We start from the raw sequence: 27,319 nt of genomic DNA on the forward strand, positions 1-27,319 counted from the left end.
TCTTTCACAGAAGTGATTTCTTTACCAAAAAATAAAATAAAAGCGTGTCACAATTTTTATCTTCATGGTCACCTTTTTGCAGGCTGTTGGTAAATTTTGCTGCTCTTTTCCACAACTTTATCTTTTTTCCCCACATGTTTATCTTTGTGTTGAGAGTGTGCCAGTTTCCTTTGCTACTCATTGTTGAATGACTTGAATTTTCCTGGGCCAGCTATTTGCAGGAGGTTCTTGGTTAGGCGGGAGAGGCCAGGATAATCTTCCATGATTTATAACTCAAAGATGCTCTCTTCTGTTTCCTACAAATACAACATCATTATTTGAGATGCTTCGTTTGGCCTCAAACCACGTTTGGCAGTGTTTTTGCCACCAGCCTTACCTACCAAAATTTTCTCTTCAGGGTAGACCTGTCATATTTAGGAAAAGCCTTTCTTGCTGCTTCTGAGATCTGCTGTTACTGAACCCTCTTGCCACTTTTTTCCCCACGTCCTACCATGCAACCTTTTTCAGGTCTCAGCTGTTCTTGGCAGTTCTTACATGCACTTAAAATTTGCTTATCATATTGTTTGCTGGTTGAAAAAAAAATGCTGTTTTCCTTATTGCTCTTATATGATTTCCATTCAGGAAAAGGGGTAAAAGCCCACTTGCACAACCACATTCATATCACAAGTCACCTGAAGGTGTTTAGACCAGAGACCTAAGTTTAAGACTTATTGTCTCTTGGATGACATTAAACTCAATTATAAAAACAGTAACCAAGGATTTAAACGTTAAGTTCTCTAATTTGTCTTATTAAACACATGTGGAATATTTCCTAATAGCTCCTATTAGGAGAAATTCTATTCCACTGCAATTACTAGAGCAATTAAGCTGATTGCCAAAATACTTTACTTGATTTGTCACCTAGAAAGTGACTGTATGATAAAAATAAGCATTCTAACACTCCAGAAATAGGCAGAGAAAATTCTAAGATAGCCCCTCAGTTTTCCTTGGAGCATTAAAACATGGAGAAGAATACCTAGCAGAGTTAGATGAGCAAGGAGGGGGTTATAAGTACAAGGATATATTTCACTGTGAAATTAGAGTAGGCATTGAAGTTGAAGGCTGGCTCCTAGTGAGTTTTCTTCTGGGAACACTAGAAACCATCAGTACAAAGGTCACAGAAGTATTTTATGAAGCCAACTACTTATGACTTTTTGTGGCTATGGAACTGATCAAGCCAGTTGTCAAATGCAGACTGAGAGCATGGGGGCATGAACAAAAAAGAAAGAAAAGTAAAGGAGAAACACACAAGGAAATAAATATGAGTAGTCATATTTATTATGCATGTATTTTCTAATATTTTTTTGTTTTTAATATAGTCTTAAAAATGCAGAATGCAGAATGATCATACTCTCCTCCACTCTATCTGGCTCTATATAATGTAGTGTTCTCCAGCCTCTTCCCTCACATGCAGAAAATGATATTTGTATCACACTAATGTAGGCTGGAAAGAATTCAGGGGTATGAGTTAGTGAAAAACAATATTGCTTTTATATAATTATGATAAGAAAAATAAAACAGACCTACTATGGAAGATATTAAATACTGAATACATATGAAGTTTCAAAATAAAGTATTTTCAAAATTTTAATAAGAAATTTGAGCTTGCTTCTCTGACCAAAATGTTTTAATCATGGATTTTGTGTGTGAAATAGCAACATCTGCACACCTCCTGGTCAAAACTTATCATTAAGAGAATAAGTGTTTGTGACAATGCCTAGAAAATAGTAAATACTATATATACATAACTGCATAAAATTTTGTGGGAAAAATTTTAAATCTTTTTTTTACAATCATTCAAAATTTACAACACAAAATTTACAAATTATGTTTGAAGAAGCTAACTCTTCCTATTCTTCTTGAAATATTCAATGTTAAAATTTTTCATGACAATGGAAATGATTCTTGTATTGAATCAAATGTCTGTTATCAAGTATATCAAACTAATCACAAAACTCTAACCTGTAGGGAACACATTGTTAGAGCAATCATCCTGCACCAAGTTTGGATGTTATAACCGTTTTCATTCTTTTAGTATTATAGATATTATACCACACCATTCCAATTTATCAAAGATTAAAATTAATCAATGTTTATCCTTTTTTACAGCTAATACCACCTTAGATCATTAACCCCTTTTAGTCCCCTCCCAGGTGCTATGTTTTAATTTATCATCCTTATTTAACCCACAAGATATTGCAGATATTATCATTTTATCAAGGCAATGTTTGTTTATATTTAGCCACATATTTACCACTTTTCCTGTTCATCATTCATTCCTCCACCTTAGGCTTTTGATTTGAGATCCTCTACCTTCTGCCTGAAGCTTGTTTTTGTTCTAATTTCCTCTGGTGAGAGTCAGTACTTAGTTGTAAACTTTCTCAATTATTTCATTATATTCCATTGTTGCTCTGGAGAGTAAGCTATCACACACCCTGAGAATAATCTTTACCCAGCTGCTTTTAAGATTTTTCTTTTTATTACTGATGTGCTGCATATTCACTATGATGTATCTCAATCTGGCTTTATTATTATTTACACTACTGGGGATTCATTGGACTTCTGAAATCTGTATTTTAGTGTCTTATTAGTTCCAGATAACTCTCAGCCACTATCTGTTCAACTATTGCCTTTACCTTATTCTTTCTCCTTTCCTTCAGATTCTAATTAAATGTATTTTGAATTTTCTCACTCTATCCTCTGTGTCTCATCTCTGTAATTTTTTTAAATCTCATTGCTCCTTTCTGGATTTTTTTGGGCCCAACTTACTAATTTGCTTTCAATTTTGTGTAATGTTATTAAACTCATGAGTTTTAAGTTTTGATTACTACATTTTCACTTCTAGAAAGTCTGTTGGTTCTTTTTCAAATATACTAGATTGTGTTGTAGCTTCTTGTTCCCTGCAGATTTTCAAGGTCATCTCTTACTTCTTTAAAAATAGTTAACATGAAGTCCATGTCTATTATTCTGAAGTCCTGCAGGTCTATTTATATTGTCTTTTGTTTTTGCTGACACTTATTCATGATGCCTTGCTTTTTTTTTTTCTGTGCTGCTTACTGTCTTTGAACATGTATGGGAAACCTGGGATGAATGCAACTTGCTCAAGAGAACATTTGTGTTGGCTCTGTGACATGACCGGAGTCACTACCACTTAATTTCAAACCAAGTTCATGGCTTAAGAGTCTCTGGATTCTGTAAGAAAAAGCATCTGAGTTTCAGCTCTGGCTCCGTGTTTCACCCTTCTCAAGGTTCTTAATTGTACTCTATCTCTGTGTCCTCATCTATAAAATAAAAGTAATGGTACTTATCCCATAGGTAAGTGCTTATTGGTAAGATGTAAAATGCTAAGCACATAGTGCTCAATGATTAACAGCCATTATCATTTTGTCACTTAGCGAGTCTTCCCCCAGGTTGCCTTAATGTCATAAAGTACTAGAAATATACAGGTAAATTCAGAGATGGGCAGAAATTAAATAATGACTAGTTAACCAAAGTGAACTGAGGCATTTTGCATTAGGAATCAGCAGAGCAAAGTAGTTATCACCATGGGCCTTGAAAACAAAAAGAGCTAGGGTAAACTCTCTTTGCAACCTAGGGTAAACTCTCTTTGCAACCTAGGGTAAGCGCTACTTAACCTCTTCAAGCCCTAGAATCTTCATTTGTAACATGAGAATGGTTATATTCCCTGACAGCTTGTTCTGAGTTGTTAAGTGAAATTCTACAATGCATTTAATATTTAAATCAAAAGTAGGCATTTTTCAGGTAGTGATGACAAAGATGAAACCATTAAAATTATTTTGGCAATTCATGTAAAAGTGGAAAGGCATTATAATGAGTTCCAATTCTAATACTCTAAACTTTCTGTGAGGGTAAAAGGCTATTTTAGAACTTTCCTGAGATACATATATTTACCAAGTAACTTTACTAAGGTGTGTTTGTGGTATTCATTCAGCATTTTTAAGCCTACTACATGTCAGGCACTGATGGGTACCTGAGGTATAAAGAAGAATGCCCTTAAATAGTTAGTAGTAGATGAGCCAGATATTCAATCAAATAAGTATAACATGATATGAACAGTATGAGTGTTACGAGAACACAGATTTCACAGACAAGGCATTTATTTTACCTAAACAGAGAGGACTTTCTGCCATGGAGAATGGGAGGTTGAGGTACAAAACATGGGAAAACTTGCTATATTTGGCAAGGAGCAAACAGAACTTAACCAAAAGGTATGTATTAGAGAGTAAGAGGCAGATGACATTTGGAAGATAATCTGAAACCATGCTGTACATGTCTACATGTGCTGTGTTTAGGAATCTGGACTTTCATTCCATAGGTACTGGGAAGCCCCTGAAATGTTATATGGTCTCAACACAATGACAGGATCAGATTTCTACTTTTTTTTTTGGTGGGGGGGGGGCGGTAACTGACATGAGTATATATACAAAGATAGACCAGTTAGAGTGAAGAATGGGGGCGGTCAGTTAGAAAATTATCACAACAATCAAAACGAGAGAGAATATGTACATTAAAAACACAACCATCAAATGCTTCACTTTGAAATTAAAGTTTTCTCTTTCAATGCCTTGGAAGAATGTTCTTTGAATTCAGAATAACTGCTTCCTCGTTCTTCTATTGGTTCCTAAATGTGAAAAGTGCATTGCTATTATTTATATACCATAAAATCTATTAGATTTCCCTTAAGATATTTTATGGAAAAATTAGTTTCCTTTTGAAAATCATATGCAAAAAAAAAAAACCACCAGATTTTATTATAACCTAAAGAAACTATAAAGGTTATTTATAGAAAGAGTCTTCATCTTCCCTTTCCAGAAAAGAACACTAGTCCTTTATGACCAGGGGTGGGGATGGGAACAATAATCAGCTAAGATTAACACCCTATTGTAGTGAAAGCTTCAGAATCCTGACATAACCAGTCTAAGAAAATGCCAGTAAGGCTTATCAGAAAAGGGTGACTTGGAATCAAAGCATAAAGAACTAAGTCCCTAACCCTCTCCACTCTCCACCCATCTTGCTGCTCAAACACCCTCAGCTAAGGAGTGAGTGACCAGCTCTTTGTTCTCCTCCCTTTAAAAACAACCAAATAGCTCTTGTTTCAACTCCATGATTAAATTTCCTCTTTGTAACAGAAAATATTGGTAATTGAGTTGGGTATTTAGGAAGGAAACTGATACAGAAAAGACAATTTAATGTTTCTTATATTTTGCCACATTTTCCAATGTCTAAATATAAATAATTTCATGGGTATTGTGACTTCTCTCCATGAGTAAAATTTTCCTTTAATAAGACAGGCCTGTGTACACAGGCAGAGTAAATTAGCTCCTGCCTCCCAGTTGCTGAGAAAACGAATTGCTTAAGAAGATTAGAGTCATTTTCTTTACTTAAAGGTATTCCTGACAACCCACACTGAAATTACACAAGATTAACTCTGCTAACACCATTTCCCATTCTTTAAACTATAGCTTTCGAGAAAGAAGCATTTAGACTGAATACTTCAAAGCATATTTTAAGAGGAGATCTCAAAATGCGTGGAGATGCTAATATAGGTATCACTTAAAGATTCAGAATGAGGTGCTGAGAGGTCAAGAAACCTATTATTCGTCATACAGTGAGCCGTAAGTGAAATGCAAAGACGCTGCTTGTTTTTCCCTTCGCCATCTAGTGGTCTGTATACTCTTTTTCCAGACGGCATTTCAAATAAAATGGTATCTTCAAGGACATAACACTGTTAATCCCTCAAAGTCAGGGATATTATCTGTTTGTCTTTCCCCATAGCATCTTACAGAGTGCCTTTAACTTAGGGGCACTCAAATGTCTGTGGATTATTATGTCATATATTTGGCATTGCTTTGTGGCTTATCAGAAATATGTAAAGCAGAAGGGCTTAGAAAAAAAAAGATTAAAACAGTACCATGAGACATCAAGCTATTTGTAAGAATCTTTCTGAATCTGAAAGCAAAATCCATAGCACAGGTACTAAACCTTACTTATATTAACCGCCATTAGTACTGTTAAAATGTACAATGCAGAAATTTCTCTCTCTGGCAATATGTTGGCATGACCCACCAGAACCATTCTGAAAAAAATGCAATCATAATCCATCAGTTCCCTTACCTTACCCTCTCTGAAGCTTCAGTATTCTTTAATTAATTGCAAAATTAATATACAAATGTATTCTTATTTAAATACCCAAACATTTCAGAAGTAAATAAAGAAAAAAATGAAAAGTCCTATTTCTCTTACTCCCTATGTCTCCCTCCAACCTCTTCTCCTATCCTGACATTAACACAAGAAAATTCTGCACTGTTATATGCAGCTTCGTTTCTTCTTGGTCTCTTAAGGGTAGTTCCCAGGTGGAAAATATTGAGGCACACTGACCTAGATAGTTCTTAAAGATCTAAATTTGAATGAACTGCTGAATTCCCAGATTTAGAAATACGTAGTTCTTTCCACTTACAAAAAAATAAATAAAAGTGTGCTGAACTGTAATTACTTTATGCTAAGATAGAGTCAGATCAGATCTCAAGGGAAATTCATTAACCATTCAACTGTAAAACTTTCATCAGAGAGTACAGTAAAGTAATATTAACTATAATAACACAAGCTGACACTTATCGAGAATTTACTAGATGCTGGGCACTGTTCTTGGTGTTTCATAAGATTTTCTAAAAGAAAATCCCTATCAGTGAAATTTTAAGATATGGCATGTGATCATTAGTACTTGTGTTCATAGTATCTTGCATTTGTGTATTTTTCATTATTTTGTTTGATGCAGTACAGTCCTGGACTGAAAAATGATTACTAACATTACTTCACACCTGAGATCACAACAGAGAAATTCAGTGGGTTACTAAAGGGACACCCTACTGCAGTGGTAGAGGCACTCTCTGAGTTCAGGCACTCTCACTATTTCCCAAACTTCAATCATTCATGTACTGCTGTCATAATTTCTGTTATATCTATACTAGTAGTTCCTTATTACCTTTACACTGAGTTCCTCATTTTAAAATTTATTTTTGCAAGAAACATCACATAAGTTGAAAACCAAGATTATTTGCCATAAAAAAGGTAACTAGAAAAATAAACTCAATAAAACAAAGCAGTATTATGAAATTCTAGTTAGATATTGTTGCTTGCTGGTATTCCTGAGCCTCAGGCCTGCACAATCTCTGTTAAAAAGGTAAATCCAGCAAGTGACATATGTAAACTCATTTCAGCCAGCTTTCTCCTTGTCTTAAACAGAATGGTTGATTAAGAGATTAAAAGAGTATGGGGGGGGGGATAAACAATCCTCTCACTGTACTTTTTCAATGATATTTAATATTGTACCAGGTATCATCTAAAGTAACCCTCTATAACCTATAATGATGTTGCCCATCATTGAGTTACAAGTCCCAAAATGTCCTGGAAAATACCGCAAAATGCTTTGGAAATTTCCTAAACGATCTCCTTTGCTTTTATTTTGGTTTCAAAACTTCAAAAGGAATCTCGTTTCTCTCAAGACCTGCTCCAATATGCCTATTAATCGATATCAAGAAATAAGTTGGTAGAAATAGAAATTATTAACCAAAAATTTTGTTTTCAGAAGGCAAATATTAGGTAGATGAAAGCAGTACTGCTCTAGGAAGCATAATCAAGTTCCCAAATAGCATCTTGTTTGACCTTGAATAGGTCAGTAAACCACTCAAATATTTTCTCATTTGCAAAAACAGGTAAAACACTACCCACTTACAGGGTGGGTACATGGATTACAATGAGAGGAGTGGCACAACACTCAGAAAAAATGTTACTTGGATCAAAGTTGCATATGACTTCAGTTTATTACAACTACAAAAGTCCAAGTGTTTTTATCTTAATAAAAAGACCTCCATTTGTTTTACCTTAGTAATCCTGAGGCACTATTGCTCAGTTTCAAATGCAACGCTGAAAATTAAAGCTAATCCAAAGATTCTTCTTCTGAAAGCCTGAAATGCTCCAGAAAAACTGCAAAAACTTAGGTGACTGCTCATCATTTGGTCCAAAGTCTATTCAAGTCCTTACTGAAAAAAAAAAAAATTAACGTGGCAAATATTATTAGTATATAAAATAATTTTTCACATGAACAGTATCTGAATACATTTTATGGTGACCTGAAATAACTTTAGTGATACCTTTCTTTACACAGGGCCAAAGTACTAAATAAATAAATTAGAAAGATACCTAAAATTATAGTGCCATCTACAGGCAAAGAAAATACTATCAATGATGGCACATTTTTAATGATTTCGTATTTTCTAATTGCTACCCAATGATTAAAAGAAAACTGGGATTTAATTATTTAGTAATTCACTTTCTGATTACATTTATAGGATATAATTTATCATATAAAATAAAGTTAAAACATCATTTCTAAATTTTTTTACTATTTAATATAGCATCATTTCATTTTCGATAAAATATTAAGGCAATAAAAGTAATTTTTAAAATCCATGGTACCACAATCTGAAAGTTTTGTGTCCTGAATTTGTTTATTATTAAAATATATAAAGACAAAAGAGGAACTTTCTAGTATTAAAAAAATTCCAAACATTCTACGATCTTAACAGAATGGCATTTTCATTTTTTTCTGTTCCCTTCCTAACTTGCATCTGTGGACATTGATTTAACAATCACTAAATGCTAGGCACGTTTCTAAGCTGCTTTACATATATTAACTCGGCAAATCATCACAATAATCCTAAGAGGTAGGTTTATTATCATCCCTGTTTTATAGATGTTGAAACTGAAACCCACAAAGCTTAAACAACTTGTCCAAGGCCACACTGCTCTAAGTGGCAGAGGCAAGCTTCAAATTAGGGGAGTCTGTCCCCAGTATCTAAGCTTTTAATCACTATGCTAAAGTGCCTCTCCTGTGTAAAAGCTGCATGCAGTGTATATACTGCATTTGTGTTTTATATATATGGTTAAATATATATATACGTGGTTTTGTGGGGCAACATTTTCTCACATACCTAAAACCTTCATCATCAACTTTAATAACTAAATGTTTTGCCATCAAGTTGTTACATCTCATTTTACTTTTAGTTAGCTAATGCTGGACTTCCAAACTGTTTCTAATTTCTTTCTATATATATAGGAATACTGCACTAAGCAAATTTTGCATTGCAAACAGTTTTTTTCCTTCTTTGGAATTTTATTTCCTTATGCTAATATACCCAAAATGGTTTGACTGACTTAAGTATATAAAAGTGCCACATTACTAATATATAATACTCTTGACAGCTTTTTAAGTCATTATGTAGTGCTACCAGCAATAAAAGAATGCTCAGATTTTCCCAATCAGTATATCCCATTTCCCCCCAAATGTACCTGACGTAAAGTAGATAAGGATAGTTTGTGATGTGGGGTAGTTAAACCAACAAATACAGAATTTTCGAAATGGGTAAAATGTATTTCTTCCTCCAGCAACGTAAAAAGGTGGAGATAATTCTATTGTTTGCTGCTTATGAGACTGGTGCTATCTTGATTCCTTAAATGAGCCCAAAAAGAATCAATAACACTCAGTCACTAGTACGTGTCAGAGCTGGAGTCTGAGCACAGATCAGCCTGACTCTAAAAATTTATGTTTTAGATGATAGAACAAAAATAACAAAAAAGTGGAGGGTCAATATATGTCAAGATAAAGAAACTGTAGGAAAAATTTTATTTCAATCTTCATCAAAGATTATTTACCTCATAAAGGGGTAAACTACCCTGGGGTAGCTATCATAAATAGAGGGATTATGTTTTCCTAATGTACTGTTCTGATCAATAATTTCAAAAATAGGAGAGAATGGCAATAATTAACAAAATGCTTCATCTATCTTTCCAACCCTGTTTTCATTACAACCTAGTTTCATCTACATTCTAAGTAAGGAGCTTGAGGATATAAACATTACTCCAAAAATGTTTTTCTTTAATGTTATCTTCTTTAATGTCATCCTGCAGTATTATATGCTCCTAACAGTCCAGAAAGACTAACTTTTATAGCACAGACTAAAGGTCACCGAGATATTAGATAATAGAAAGAACAAAGGCTTTGGAGTCTTCAACTCAGATGCTGCCACTTACTAGCTACCCGTCCTCTGGAATGTTAGTATCAAATTCCTACTTCATCAGGATGTTGTGTAATTAAAGGAGATAACAGTTATAATGCTCCTAGCACATGGTAGATGCCCAAGAAACTTTAGCTCCTTTTCCTTTAAAAAGTGGCACATACACGATTATATTAAGGGGATCAGTTTTAAAAGTCATGCTTCATTATTTCCCTCAGACAAACGGTAGCATAACACGAAGCATCAAGATCAAAAGAGATCAAAAGAGATAAAGTTGCTTCATCGATGTGGGAACCTTCCTTCATGACATCAATATCATGGTCTTCTATTAGTTGGTATGAGAGATTATAGGGATGTTTCAAAATCTTTCTATAGCATCCTGGAACATTCAGTTTCAGAGTAGGTATTTTAAATCTACATGTCTGTAGTCCATCTCTGCTGAGTACTTCCTGGTACCACTTCCCTAGTTTGTTCTTTGGGTACTGAATATTGTATCCAAGCACTGGAAGAACCACCTGTGCAATGAAAGGAAAAAAAAAAAGATACGTGAAACAGCCTTCGGAAAAATATTTGATCATATTTTAAATTTACTTTTATGACTGGGACCTGGATCTGTAAAAACAGACTCAGGATATCAACATTACAATCAGTCTAAAACATGCTATTGAGTATTACACTACTTTGATTCTTTTTAACGCTGCCCAGAAAAGAGAAGACCCAACTAAAATCAAGAAGGACTCTTAAAGGACTTCCCTGGTGGTCCAGTGGTTAAGAATCCGCCTTCCAATGTAAGAGACACATGTTCGATCCCTGGTCGGGGAACTAAGATCCCATATGCCGCAGAGCAACTAAGCCCGCACCACAACTACCAAGCTTGCATGCCTCAATAAGAGAGCCCTCGTGTCACAAACTACAGAGCCCACGCACTCTGGAACCCTCATGCCACAACTAGAGAAGCCCACACACCGTGACAAAGACCCAGCGCAGCCAAAAATAAATAAATAAATAATGATAATAACTAACTAAATAAATAAATATTGTGTTTGCATGGTATATCTAAAAAAAAAAAAAGGACTCAATTACCAAGGCAACCAACTCAAGTCGGATATTATTAGACAAACTGCTGTTAATGTAGAAGAGATGAAACAAGAAGTTGAGGTACACTTAATTAGCCAACAGACTTCACCTTTGTGCAGTTATACAATCCTAAAAGCATATTCTTTCCGGAACACAAAGAATAACCTTTACTACTCAATCACGTAACTGGTATTTTGGCTGATAATTTTGCATTTCTCTTACTTATTTAAAAACATGGGGCTTCTCTGGTGGCACAGTGGTTAAGAATCCACCTGCCAATGCAGGGGACATGGGTTTGAGCCCTGGTCCGGGAAGATCCCACATGCCGTGGAGCAACTAAGCCCATGAGCCACAACTACTGAGCCTGCGCTCTAGAGCCCGCGAACCACAACTACCGAGCCACGTGCCACAACTACTGAAGCCCACGCGCCTTGAGCCTGTGCTCCGCAACGAGAAGCCACTGCAATGGGAAGCCCATGCACCGCAACGAAGAGTTGACCCCGCTCACCACAACTAGAGAAAAGCCGCGCACAGCAAGGAAGACCCAACGCAGCCAAAAGGTAGTCAGAAAAAGGAACAAGGTAAAAAACTCAAATACACACAACATGACAATTTCATATTCGTTATGCTCACTGAAAGAAGCCAGACACAAAAGGCCATAAACTATATGATTCCATTTCTATGATACTCTTTCAAAGGCAAAACCATAGAACAGAAAAGAGCTGAGTCAGGGCTGGGGCAGGGGTGGGGGGTGACTACAAAGGGGCACAGGAAGTTTGGGGAGACATGAAACTGTTATCTTGATTTTTGTGGTGGTCATATGACTTTATACGTATATCAAAACTTGCAGAACTGTAAACTGAGAAGAGTGAATTTTATTATATAAATTATAACTGAATTAAAAGTGGTAAAAAAAAGGAGCAAGGAAGGGAACTGGTTAATATATATTGTCTTTTGGGCACAATGTGTACATTTAGATCTAAATGATACTAATTTTTAAGCACGTTTACCTGATGTATTGCATATGTATTAGCTGATTCCTCTTCTTCAGTTACTAGATGAACCTATTTTTTAAAAACATGATGAAAATACAGATGATTTTCAAATGTTCCAAATTCCCTCAATTTTCCCTAACTCTGTTATGTACAATTTGACTCCTTAGCTGAATGCACACATACCCAAACAAGACCTTTTCACAATTTCTTTCCAGAGGAGTAGACTACTTAAAAATTAGAACGATTCTTCCTGCTTTAAGCCCTGATAACTCCATGGAAATACACAGAGAATGTTGGGCAGCTAACACTCTGAAGCAACACATTCACCTCAGTTACCAACGATCTTCTTCTAAACTGCAAAGTTGTTTTTTCTTACTATGCTGAATCAAGAATCTGCCTCTGTGAGACCACCCAACCTCTGTCCCTAACAAATGTCATAATAATCTATGAGAAGTAGTGCTGCTCAAAATGCGTTTCATAGACTAGTAATAGGTGTCACACATACGAGGCAAAAAAAAAAAGAGGTGAGTGATAAGCTACGTTTGAGAAATGTTGCTCTAGGACAGAGAATAATTCTGATTTCTCGGGCACATGAAAGCTCAAGTATAAAGGCAGCTGTCATCATTCCATGAGGATTACAACAGCCTCATTTTCCTAAAGCATTCATCATATAATATAATGTCTAGATCTTCTCTAAACCTGCTTGCTTTCCCAATTCTCCCTACTCTTATCAATAATGTCTCTCCTTTTTTGTTTTTCCATTTTGGATTTATTTGTTTGTTTACATGTAAATAACCCATTTTAACTGCTGCACTCAGAAATGGACATAACACTCCAGATGTGATCTGACCAAATACATGGGGCTATGATCTCTCTTGCATCATTACTTCCAGCTTTTTGTCTTTCACAAATTCATAAGCATACCTACAATGCTGCAATTTAAGTAATTTATGAAAATACTGAACAAACATGGTCAAGTACAGAGTACCATGTTTTGTCTTTAGAGAACTCCCTCCAGGTTGATATCAATCAATAAATTAACGAACATGATTTTGCTGTATGGCTGCTCTGCAAAGATGAATTCACCATTCTCATTGTCTAACTCACATTTTTCCATCTTGTTCACAAAAAAACTATACGACAATCTGCCAAGTCACTTGAAATTAAGATATATAGGTAGTCCTAGTAGTTCTATCAAAAAGGGACTCAGTTTCCTACAATTTTTAATGCAGATGCACAACATGACATGTTCTATATACCATTTATTAGAAATATTAGTTTGTCTTTTTCCTTTTCATATTTTATGTCTTTTTTTGGTTTTATTTTGGTTTTTTTCTTTAACTTCTTATTTTATATTGGAGTAGAGTTGATTAACAATGCTGTGTTAGTTTCAGGTGTACAGCAAAGTGATTCAGTTATACATATTTTACGTCTTGAGACTCCAGTTCCTGCCTTTTCTTTTCTCAGTGCTAACTAATAAAGTATAAATGATTGATCTTAAAAATATAGACACTTTTGCTGCTAATAAAAGGAAACTCTGCAAAATGTAAAGGAGAAAATATTCTCTTTTCTACTACATCTCCTGAAAGAAAAGCAGATTCAATCTTGATCACAAAACTATCCGTGCAAATGTTACATGGAACAAAGAAGTCGTATAAGATATGCATTTCAGAGATTATTGTTATATTTTGTCAGAGTAATCTTTAACTTCTGAAAATCTGAATTAGAAATGGCTGACCTACTAAATAATGTGTTGCCTAGGTAATATTTAAACGGACATGTTTTCTGAAAGGTGATAAAAAACTTGTGCTTTTTTCATTATTTATCAAAATGGAATCAACTGACATAGCTCTTCTTCCACTCATATGAGGTAAAATAAAACCTACGATGCTGCTAGATTTTTTCTTACACAGTTTCAGAGTCTGTGTCTCAGTTAAATGACCATTCTTAATGATTTATGCTCTTAGTGATCACTTTATCTAAATATTCATAAGCCATTCATTTAATAAAATAGTAAAGCAGACATCTTTGTTCTGGCTCACTCATCACTCAGCCTTTACTCTCTCTTTTCTGGTAGTGCACCTGCGTTTTCCTGGGAGCTTTCCTCCCAGTTCTTAAATGTGGTTTGGATGGGATGGTTCCAGGAAGGAGCCCTTGGAACATAGGTTTTGCCAATCACATACTCCAGTCCACAATAACTGGTCTGGGGACATGTGACCCAAGCCAAGCCATTCCTAGCCACTGAGGCTCAATTCCATGGCTTTGATTGAAACTGTTGGGAAAGAAAAGCCCTCTTTTCTGGAGAAGAAACTGAGAATGGATCTAACAGAGAGGAAAGCAGAGCTGCAAGATAAAGCAAATGAGACAGATGATTCAGGACACTGTTTAAGCCCCTTGATACAGCTGTGCCTGAATCAATCATGCGCTTTTAGTTATGAGGGCCAAGAAACTCCTGTCTGTTTTCCTTAAGTTAGTCTGAGGTGGGTTTCCATCACTTGAAACCAAAAAAATCCTTAATTCATACATCTAGAACTCTGCCATTAATTTAGAACAAGCTTCCTTTATGGAAAGTTCAGTCTATTTTTCTCCATTTTTGAAAAACTGGGCCATGCCCTATCTCTAGATGCGGACACCTTTTCTACACTCCACAATTTCTCTCGTAGAGACTAATCTGGGCTAGGAATCAGACAACAGATTAAGTGCTACCTATGTCACTTAATCTGTCTCCTCTCCAGCCTGGGTCTCAATTTCATTTCTATAAAATGGGAATTAGAAAAGAGGGTCTCTAAAATCTTTTTGTCTTCTAAAGGTCAATGATTTTATGATGTTATATACAAAAGCACTACTCAAATCCCTTAATTTTTAAAATATACTTGTGAGATTGAATTAAGATAATGATGGAGAATAGTCTGCTCTTTTTGCATTACAATACTATAAAATAAATTTCCTTACATGATTTACGGAATTAAATTTCATTATTTAGTTCAATCCCACAGAGATTAAAATACTATAAAAATACTAGTTGGATGGGGAGGATATGGAAGGATCAATTTTTACAATACAAACTTATATTTCATTAATATAAATGCCTCTAAGATACTGTTACGAGGGAAAAAAGCAAGTTGTAAAATCGCACCTATATAAAAGAAACGCACATGACATTACATACCCTATATACCATTATTATAAAAATCTTATTCTAAAGAATGTGTTCTTTAAAGGAAGGTTTACTATCTTTGTAACTTTCATTTCATACCACTAACTATTTTTATTTTTCCATTCAATAGCATGTTAAGCGTCAGCTGACAGCACAGTAGAAGCAGGAGATGAGCAAATATAAGTTAAAAAAAAAAAAGAAGAGCATGTTTAGTTTTAAATTGTTTCTAAAATAAGGGCTTCTGAAAATTAGTATTCCTGGTGTGGTAATTACTCTTGATGAAATGACACTTACTTTACTACTTGGTAAATGCTCATTATCAATATCTTCATCCAAACAGACCAAATCACCCTCCACCACTCTTGATCCATAGGTTGCAAGTCTGTAAGATACTGCCTCATTCCAGATTTTGCTGCTATATGCATGAACATAGAATATGCGCATGGAATGGGGGAAAGAGAACCACGCCTGGATACAGCCCTCCTCTGTCACGCCAAAGCGATGCAAGGACTCCAACAATGCTCTCTCCCGAACTTTGAATTCAGGCATCAGTGAAAGTGTGCCTTTAGCATCCTCTGAATAAAGCGAAGATCAGTTAGTCACTTTTATTTAAAGGCCACGCTCTCTAAATGAACTGAGCTATCCCGGGGACCTGAATATGAAGATGATGCTCAGCACCAACTATAAACCAGAGCTACACTTGAAGAGGTGTTTTGTTTGTTGGTTTTTAATAAAGATCATTAATCATATGGCTCAATCACTCTCCCTGCTTTAAAAAGAGCACAACATTAGTAACTCCAACTTCAGGATGGAAATAAACTAATTTGTAGTTATTTAGAGGGCTTTTTTTTTTAAAGCATTACATAAACCCCTGAGCTTAGAGATTTTTAAAGAGCTGTTATAGACGTTTTACACAGAATTTTTTGAATAAGAAAGGGTTGACATCTGGATCCTTCAAGTGTACTATTAGGTCTTGCTAGTAGGATGCTTTTTAAAACTAGGTTACTGGACTCCATGGCAAAGATGCTTATTCAGGGAGGGCCTTGGATTCAGCATTTTAATAAATGCACCAGGTTTCTTAAGCACACTAAAGTTTAAGAATCACTGCCAAAAGGAAATTATTTTCTCAGGACCCTACAATAGATGCAATTTTGAATTTTCCTTAGTATTACTTAGATTACTTACAACAATTTGAAATGCTCACACTATTTACAGATTCTGGTGTGGCATAAAAATATTTTTCTCCTATGAATCATGACATATAGGTAGTATGTACATAATTTAAAACAATGAATGGAGATATTTGAAAACGGATGTCCTTTATTTCATTGTAAGTGAAATTCAATATGCACGTATATGTCGATCATATATTTGAATGACTCTAAAATGCTACGGTTGCCGTTATTGTTTAGATACAAGTAATATTTATTCAGTATTCAGAACGTGCCAGGCACTATATTACAACCATTATATCTATTATCTTATTTAAATCTCATGACAGTCTTTTAGGTACCATTATTAGCTTCAGTTTGCAGATGAAGAAACTAAAAGAATGAAACTAAATGACTGCACAAGACTGTACAGCTGGGAAGTACTAAAGTTGAGAGCTAAACCCACGTAGATTGACTCTAGAACCCACACTCGTAACAACTTTTTTTTAGTGCTTCTCATTAAGCATTCTACATATATTGGGCTAAAGTTTGCAAAATCAGCAATCAGGGCTAAATGGCAACTAGATCAAAAACAATGCACAAAGTATCAGATATAACAAATGTACTTTTATTTAGTTTATTTTTTCAGTCTCCTCTGATTGTAGTGAATTATACTTCCATCAATACCTAAATCCTTCGAGGATTTAGGCCAAGAAAAACTCAGAAAGCATCTTTTCCCTCACCCCTACCCCCAAGCAAGAATTAGAACAGACAAAAATCCCAGAGATCTGGCCAAAAATGGAGTGCCTAGGGCACGTAATAAAAATGCTTAAATATACAATATATTACAGTCTATTTCTTATCATATTTATGTTGTAATGAATGCCCTCCTGCTGACATAACACTTATATTATGTATCTGCATGGTTATGTATGGGGTAAAGAAACTTTTTAAGTACCAGTTTGAAGAAAATATTTCTTTGCTCTATTTACAGGATCATCCAATTCTTCTGGTGTAAGAAATAACTGTACAGCCTTCACCTTTAAAAACCAAACAAGCAAACATGTGTTAAATGAAAATGAAAAATTACTTTTTTTTAAAAAGGTACAAACTGTCTGACATCTAACAAATGCCAGACATTTAACAAAGGAACAAGAATAAGCATTTAACATGATATTTTACGTGGCAATTTTGTCTTTAAGTGTTCAAAAGTTAAACAATGTTAAATTTAGAATTAACCTCCTGTACAAAGCAAACTGATACAGAGGTTTAAAATATTATGGACTGGAAAAGTGCTCCCCCACCACTTCCACAGTTCTTCTGTCATTCTTTGCCTCTATCATCGAACTATGAACAGAAGTATTAAGTGATGACATAAAACTCAGACTTAGCCAACAAAAATACACAACAAAAATAAGGGAAGGAACAAGCATAGGGGAATGGCAAGCCACTAATTTCATTTATGTTCTCAAGTCTCAGAATTCTGTGGTCTTAAAAATAATTGCCAAAGTCATTTTTAAAAATTGTCAACTTTAATGTTTTCTTTTAAAACCTAAATAGATTAAAAGATGCTCCTTTAAAAAAAAAAGGTATCTACTAGTTCCTATATTTTATCACTGTCTCCAGCACAACTTATTTCTAAGTATGTGCCTTAGAGTAGGAAAGGATCTTTTTTTTTTTTTTTTTTTTTTTTTTTTGAGGTATGCGGTACTCTCACTGTTGTGGCCTCTCCCGTTGCGGAGCACAGGTTCCGGACGTGCAGGCTCAGCGGCCATGGCTCACAGGCCTAGCCGCTCCACAGCATGTGGGATCTTCCCGGACCGGGGCACGCACCCGTGTCCCCTGCATCAGCAGGCGGACTCTCAACCACTGCGCCACCAGGGAAGCCCGGAAAGGATCTTAAAATAGGTCAAGCAACCTAATCTCCCACTCAATTCTTCTGTTAACATTATTCATTCATTCAAACAAATACTATTAAGCATCTGCCATGTGCTAGGCACTGTGGAGACACCAGGGGTAGAGTGTTGAGCAAGAGACTTGTGGTCTCTGTTTACTGGAAAAGATTAAATAAGCAATAATTATAAAATGTAATCAAACCTGAGATGGGAAGTCTAGGAGGCTGTGCAGTCACAAGATAAGGGGAATTCACTAATTCTTGGGTAATGGGATGAGAATTTAAACTGAGACATAAGGAATGTAAAGGTTGGGGAGGGCGTAATTCAAGCAAAAGGAAAAAAAAAATCTGCCTTTCCAGCTGTGGGAGCCAGCCTCTAAAACAGCCCCAATGGTCTCAAGCACTTGGTGCTCACGCCTGGGCAGTCCTCTCCCACACTCATCAGGGTTGGCCTGCATAACCGTGGAATACGGAAGTAGTGAAGGTCTGTCCCTCCCAAGGTTAGGCTATGAAAGACACTGAAGTTTCTTTTTTCTTTTTTTATTCAATGAATATTTATTGAGTATGAATGAATGAAGAAAGGAATAAATGCTCTATTTTTAAAGAACTTTAATGAGGCTAAAAACTGTATCCTCTGAAAAGGAATTACTCCCCTCCATTTTACCAAACTGCAATTTTTTTCTCATTTCATTTCTCTGAAGGAATATTCTATTTCCTTTAGCAAAGAGAGCGTGTCAAGAGATATATGACCGGGCTTCCCTGGTGGCACAGTGGTTGAGAGTCCGCCTGCCGATGCAGGGGACACGGGTTCATGCCCCAGTCCGGGAAGATCCCACATGCCGCGGAGTGGCTGGGTCCGTGAGCCATAGGCCGCTGAGCCTGCACATCCAGAGCCTGTGCTCCGCAACGGGATATATGACCCTACTTTTTTTTAACTTTTTATTTTATGTCAGAGTACAGTTGACTAACAATGTTGTGACAGTTTCAGGTGTACAGCAAAGTGATACAGCTATACATATACATGTATCTATTCTTTTTCAAATTCTTTCCCCATTTAGGTTATTCCATAATATTGAGCAGAGTTCTCTGTGCTATACAGTAGGTCCTTGTTGGTTATCCATGAGGTTTCTGTTGTGGTCTTCCTCTCTCTCTCTGTTGCGGTCTCTCTCTCTCTCTCTCTCTTTTGTGCTCTTGGACTCCTCTCTCCGGGGGAAGCCATGCCACGAGTACCACTATGTCAAGAAACTCAAGGTTCCTGCCAACAACCATGAGAGTGATCTTGGATGTAGATCCTTGGTACCCACTCAAGTTTTCAGAGACCACCCAGGCTGATAGATAACTGCAAATGCGTGAGAGACCCTGATGCAAAAATGCCCAGCTAAGCTGCTCCCAGATTCCTGATCCTCAGAAATAGTGAGAGAATAAATGCTTGTGGTTTTAATACACTAAGTTTTGGGGTAATTTGTTCCACAGCAATAATTGATAACCAATAGTCTAGCAAGTTTACAAATAATTAGGAGCATGGAATATGAAGTTTGAAAGAGGTAGCCATTGAAGGGGTAGCCAGCCAGCTTTTGTTTAAATGTAATGATAGCAAGAGGAATTTCCAGTTCTTGGGGTGGGGCGTGGCGGAGGAGGAAGCCCATTTCTTTGGACAACTCTTAGAAAAGTCTTTCTTACACTAGGCTAAAACTTGGCCCCCTGAATTTCTACCACTGTTAAAACCAGACAATTAACAGTCTAATCATATTTTTGAACATTCATCTTACTATGAGCCTGACACTACGCTAGGTGCTTTCACAAAAGTTATCTCATTTACTTCTCACGAACATCTTGTAAAATACGTATTATGTCCATTTTACAGATAAGAAAACCGAGGCTGGGAAAATTAATTAACCTGCCTATAGTGACATATTAGACAACTGGCAGAACTCAAACAGAACACATGATGCATTCTTCAGACGCCTAACTATTAAATTCTTCCATATGACAAAATTTCCAATACTTTAAGTTAATTTCCTCTTCAGAGTTTTCTAGACTGAAGAAGCACTTTTCAGTTAATCATTTCTCATCAATACAGTTTCTAGACCCTTTATCATATCAGTTATATCCCACTTGCTAAACTCCCTCTGAAATGTTAAGCCCAGACTGACTGCAGTTTTGCAGATGTGGTCTACATCACCAGCTGTCAACCTTATTTCCATGTGTAAGATGATGTTCACATGCACAATGCTTCTCACAAGTGCTTTTACTGTTCCTTTCTCTTCCACTCAAGAAAACATATCAGAACACAAATGAGTAAGCATGACACTATTATATGAATAATACTGCATTTGCTCAAATATACAATTTTCATAGTTTTGTGGTTTTTCTCTATTATGTATACTGTAATCAGTGTGAAAATATATGTGTATATATAATATGTAATTATATATATGTAATATACATTTTAAAAATATATAATATAATAATTGGGCAAATGTGGCTTATTTGTGACATGCATTTTTAGTTTCATTTGAAACTAGCCAGATTTTCTTTTTCAAATTTGCTGTTCCTCTTGGTCTCTGCCATTGGGTGAATTCCTATCTTGCATAATATCTGATACCAGATTTCTCGAATCAGGGTTTAACTTTCTCAAAATCCTCTATTCAGCTCACTAAGAATTTGATGAGCGCTGGTCAAGTCCCTGTTAGTCTCAAGCAGGTATTAAATACAAGGGGCATCACATACAGTTTGCTTTGTTATAATGTGATACCAAGAATATAGTGGCTGCTCAATAAACATGATGTAATGTATGGTATATGTATGTGGTGGTATAGCTGCCTTTATATGCTGGGTTAAGAAAGCAAGGAGCAGGCTTATGTAGTAAGGACAACTGACAAAACAGCTAAGTCCATACTTTTAAAGAATCCATACCATTTCACTCTTCAGCAAAGCCAATCCAATTTGGTCTGTGTGAACTTTCCTTCCCATCCCAAATCTCTGTGGTCCATAGTAATTCACAAACCCTTTATTCTATAAATACAAAAAAAAATCAATTAATTAAAAGTATATTGTTGGGCTTCCCTGGTGGCGCAGTGGTTGCGAGTCCGCCTGCCGATGCAGGGGACACGGGTTCGTGCCCTGGTCTGGGAGGATCCCGCATGCTGCGGAGCGGCTGGGCCCGTGAGCCATGGCCGCTGGGCCTGTGCGTCCGGAGCCTGTGCTCCGCAACGGGAGAGGCCACAACAGTGAGAGGCCCGCTTACCACACACACAAAAAAAGTATATTGTTATGGACCGCATGCCTGTGAGCCACCAAAAGTCATATGTTGAAATCCTAACCTCCAATCTGATGGTGTTTGGAGGTGGGGATTTGGGGAGGTAATTAGGTCATGAGGATAGAGCCCTCATGAATAGGATTAGTGCCCTTATAAGAAATGGTGGTAGAACTAGCCCACTCTATTTCTGCAGTGTGTGAATACAATAAGAAGACCAGGCAGGAACCCTGATCTTAGGCTTCCAGCCTCCAGAACTATAAGAAGTAATTTTCTCTTGTTTAAAAATCACCCAGTCTATGGTTCTTTGTTATAGCCCCAAACTAAGGTAAATAAATACAATTATTGTGTCGGAATATGTAATCAAGTCTTTCTTGTTGTATTTATTTCAATAAAAGAATCTTGTAATTGGCAATATGCACATGGCAATATGCACATGTGTTTCTCAGTGTTAGCTGTAGAGAAGAATCACTTAGGGAGTTTTTTTTTTAAATGCTAATGCCTAAGCTGCATCCCCAAATGTATTTTTTTTTTTTTTTTTTTGCAGTACGTGGGCCTCTCACAGTTGTGGCCTCTCCCGTTGCAGAGCACAGGCTCTGGATGCACAGGCTCAGTGGCCATGGCTCACGGGCCCAGCCACTCCGCGGCATGTGGGATCTTCCCGGACCGGGGCATGAACCCGTGTCCCCTGCATTGGCAGGCAGACTCTCAACCACTGCGCCACCAGGGAAGCCCCCAAATGTTCTTATTTAATTGGTTTGGGAGAAGAGACAGACTGCTGAAATGTTTTAAAAGCACCCCAGGTTGAGCAGTATGGGTCTAGATCAGGAGTTAGCAAGCTATTAACTGGCCCACAAGTCAAATCTGGCCCAACACCTGTTTCTGTAAACAAGGTTTTATTAGAACATGGCCATGCTCATTCATTTACATATTGTCCATGGATGCTTCCACACAACAGCAGTAGAGTACCTGCAACAGAGACCATATGCCTACAAAACCACAAATATTTATTATCTGGCCCTTTACAGAAAAAGGTTTGCTGAACCCATAGTCTACATGATCAGAATGAAGGCTATGGTTGTACGTGCATATTTAGATGCCTGGCAAATGTTATTTAAAAACTTACGGTAAGTAATTTTTTTACTGTAAGACAATATGTATATGATTTATCATTTGTATACACTGAAACAAAATTCAAAATTAGACTGAAGAGAAAAAAGATTCTGAAAAGTAATATAAAAACTATTTGCCAAAGATTTCTGAAAAGAATTACTAGACAAAGTTCCCCCCAAAATTAATCTCTTTGCCTGAAATACTACTCTATATGACAGATACTAAAAACAAAACAAAACAAAACAATCTGTCTTTTTATACAGATAGTTTTTACCCCCACACTGAGGAACACTATACAATTTTTTTTTATTACACTAAAGTTGTGTTTTTTCAATACAAAAATATGTACTAAGAAGAAAAATAAAAAAATAAGTCAAATGGCCCTAATTATCATTTTAAAAAATAATTATACATGCAATAAAAAGAAAAGGTACAAAAGAAAAAGAAAAATTTCCCTTCTTATCTCAATGTAAAGGAAGGGACTATAAAGATTTTCCTATAAAACTCTATTTTAAAGTGCAGTTTGGGGACATCCTTGGTAGTCCAGTGGTTAAGAATCCGCCTTCCAATGCACGGGACACGGGTTTGATCCCTGGTTGGGGAACTAAGGTCCCACCTGCTGTGGGGAAACTAAGCCCGCTCACCACAACTAGAGAGCCTGCGCACTCTAGAGCTCACGCGCCACAACTTGAGAGAAGCCCACATGCCGCAATGAAAGATCCCGCGTACAGCAACTAAGACCCAACTAAGCCAAAAATAAATTAATTTTTTAAAAAGTGCAGTTTTCTTACCTTAACATTTTCTACTGCCTCCAAAATTCTCTCTCTCAGGTTTGCAGAATCATTTATTTGATTTTTTAAATTTCTGATGACAATATCAAAGTGATTTCCTTTGAGCTGACCGAGTCTAAGGGAATCATCTACAGACCGAATATTAAACACATTCATTCTTTTCTTTTCAATTTCTTTTTCAATATTTTTCAACCTATAAATGATAAATCATATAGACTCAGTTAAATCTTACATTTAAAAAATTAGTTTAAATGCTTAAACATTAAAAAATTATGTTAAAAATGTCAAAAAATTAGTTTAAATAAAGTTTAAATGACAGTTGGCAGACAACCACTTATATCAGAATACTAAAACAAAAATTGGGGGAACTATTTCAAAAACACATCTTTCATTTATTTTAACAAATGTACACTAAAAACCCTTTATCATAGGAATATATTAAGAGTTATTTTAAGAACTGGAACACATATAGCAAATGCTACTACTCTATGTAGCCTTCTGACTTCTTAGTTCAAGGGATAGAACCTCTTAACTGTTCTCTGCTCTTCCTGTCCTTAGACTTTGCTCCTTTCCTCCTCAGTCTCTCTTTCTCCAATGTTACCAAAAAACCACTAGTGCCAGAGGATTTTCCTAAAATTCTGCTCTGAACACTTCCTTATTCAAATTTTCAATTTTTCACCAACATCTAAATAATAGATTCCAATTGTCTTAGCCTAACTTTTAAGATCCTATAAGAACTGATGTAAATTCTTCTTTACATCATATTTTCTGTAGTCCTTACAGGAACTATCTGCTTTATTAGGCAGACTTTTTAGCTTACTGCCCCTCTAAACTATCTTCAGATTTTCTGCATCTGCTAAAATCTTACTGTTAGTTGATGGGTAATTAAAATCCCCTACCCATAAGCCAAATCAAAGTACCTGCTCCTCCTAGAAACTAATAACTTGTTTTGTCTTTGATGGTTAAAAACTAATTTTTAACATCTAAATACCTTTTAACATCTAAAGTCATTCTCTCTTACTATACTGCACTTCTTGACCACAAAGACAAAATCACAAACAATTTTTTTTTGTCCCACATATAAGAACTTTGAAACATCTACCTGCAAGTAGTGAATACTTAAACATCTGATGACTAAAGATTAATATATCAATATTACATCAAGTTAGGCAGAATTATGGTTCAATGATTCAACTTTCTGAACTTTATCTTGAGGAAAGTATCCACAAGGCACAGATTTAAGTACAATCATATTAATCACAGTAGTATTTACAGTGAAAAACTGGAATAAATTTCTATGTCCCAAAACAGAAGAATGTTAAATAAATTAGTCTGTATAATGAACATGACTCTGAAATATTTCATGACATAAATTTTCATTAAGAATACTAATTATTTCTATAAGTAAAATATAAATTACACACACAGTGCGATTTTCACATATGTAAAAAATGGCTTTGTAGCATCTGTATGTAGCACAGTATTTGAAAAAAGACTGGAAGGAAATGGATCAAAGTGTTATTGTGGTTATTTCTGAGTAAGAGAACTTTTAGTGACATTTAATTTCTTTTTTATTCTATTCTCTAAATCTTCTATAATAAACATGTATTTCTTCTAAATACACGTATTATCTTCTAAATAATACATGTACTATCTTCTAAATACACATATTATCTTCTAAATAATACATGTACTATCTTCTAAATAAACATGTATTATCTTCTAAATAGAGTTTTGTTTTGTTGTTCAATAGAGTTTTGTTTCTAAATAGAGTTTAGAGTTCTAAATAGAGTTTTGTTTTGTTCAACAACAAAACTCTATTTAGAAGCTAATTATACTATTAATGCAGAATATGTGCTGAGTAAGCCTGTAATCAATTACTATTGATAGTGAGATTAATATGCTCCCAGTATTATTCTGAGTTTTTGATGCAATAAGAAAATAAAGTCTGTCCTTTAAAGTAACATCTTATTACCTCTCTGGTGTCACTTTTCTAACAACCATTGCTTGATAAGTGATGGCTTTCTTGTCTTTAAGTCCTGCATAACTAAAATCCGAAGGAATCACTCCAAGTTTGATAGCTAAAAAACCAACTGCTTCAAACATTTCCAGATTTTCTTTTCGTAGGGTAAAGGCTGAAACAAAAACAATCCCCTATTACAAAAAAAGCAGCTAACATACATCAATTACATTCTTAGCAGACTGACAGATCATTATAATGAATCAAATCACTAATTTAAATAATGAGTATTTTTTAATCAAAATACAACCAGTAAAATACAAAACCTCATGGATTTCAGCGCTCATTTTTAAAATTCTAGTGGGCTCATTAAAGGCTTACAGAAAAAAAAAAAAATCCAAATTCCCTGATCTGATGCTCATACTGGCCCCAGTCACATTAGCCCTAATCTACCCTTCCAGTCTCCGCATGTGTCACTCCCATTCATATAACCTATAATCCTAACACAGAGAACTCCTCACAATCCTTGGATGGACTAGAGCCTTCATGTGCTCCCTCCATTTACTATTTGCCATACTTCTATTCATGCTTCAAGACCCAATGGCCACAGCAGCAATCACGTTTGTCTTGTTTTTGTTTTTGCAGTAAGCGGGCCTCTCACTGCCTTGGCCTCTCCCGTTGCGGAGCACAGGCTCCGGATGCGCAGGTTCAGTGGCCATGGCTCACGGGCACAGCCGCTCCATGGCATGTGGGATCCTCCCGGACCGGGGCACGCACCCGTGTCCCCTGCATCGGCAGGCGAACTCTCAACCACTGCGCCACCAGGGAAGCCCTATCTTATTGACCATTATATCTTCAGCCTAACACATAGTAAGTATTCAAGTATTTATTGAATGGATGAATAAATGAACTTTACCGGAAGTTAATTACTTAAATCTGCATGTCTCCACTAGCTGTCATTATCTATATTGTGACACTGAACACCATGTTATAATTTATCTCTTTAAGTTGTGCACCCCACGGACTGGGAGTTCCAGGCCAGCAAACCAGGAAATAAAACCATACTTGCTTCATGCTAGCTGCTTCAAATGTCTACTAGATGAGAGAGTAGGAGTGAGGGTGCAGAAGAGGAAGGAGGAACAAGTGCAGTAACGGCCACCAAAACAGCCCCCCAACTTGTTGGCCTATATAACCTGCCAACACTGACAGTAACAAAATACCTCAATCCTCAGTTCACCATATACATATAAGATGCTTCAAAGTACTGCCCTTTTCCCTCAAATCATGAAAAGGAAATTCAAAGTTTTCTGCAGAATAATTTCTATTTTGTTCACCTCTTGTAACTGTCATCTGCAGCTACACGGGTCTCTCTGAGGAGTGCTCTAAGAAAAATGAACATTTAACGTACATGTGACTCAGGAAGTAGAAGGATGTGAAATTTACCTATCTATCTATCTCTGAACATATGAAATAGCTAAACAAAAGCTTGTAATATCTACACTTTAGAAATCACACTGTTTAAAAGAAAGGGAAAGATCTGTATGTTCTTTAGATCTCTATATAAATAACCTCAAAAAACATGAAAATAGCAAGTCTCAAAAATATGAAGAAAAACATACATTTATGAAAAAGTTTTTAAAATCAGCAATAATGCTTCAATATTTGTACATATTGTGAAATGATCACTACAAATTTTTTTTCCTTGTGATAAGAACTGGTAAGATCTACTCCTTTAGCAACTTTCAAATATATAACACAGTATTATTAACTGTAGTCACAATGCTGTACATTA

At 35.9% G+C, this 27,319-nt stretch overlaps 1 protein-coding gene across 1 annotated transcript; it reads right to left on the reverse strand.

Annotated features, from left to right (window-relative positions):
* Positions 1-9,573: 9,573 nt before the first annotated feature.
* On the reverse strand, positions 9,574-25,673 carry PUS7L (pseudouridine synthase 7 like; the record flags this gene model as incomplete). Its single annotated transcript, XM_082666651.1, has 7 exons — positions 9,574-10,648; positions 12,221-12,274; positions 15,657-15,937; positions 17,472-17,553; positions 21,324-21,422; positions 23,568-23,760; positions 25,543-25,673. The coding sequence occupies 7 exons, from the start codon at positions 25,671-25,673 to the stop codon at positions 10,322-10,324; spliced, it is 1,167 nt and encodes a 388-aa protein (XP_082522777.1). The 3' UTR covers positions 9,574-10,321.
* Positions 25,674-27,319: the final 1,646 nt, after the last annotated feature.

The sequence above is a fragment of the Grampus griseus genome (assembly GCF_964374135.1).
Source record: "Grampus griseus genome assembly, chromosome: 11".
NCBI lineage: Eukaryota > Metazoa > Chordata > Mammalia > Artiodactyla > Delphinidae > Grampus > Grampus griseus.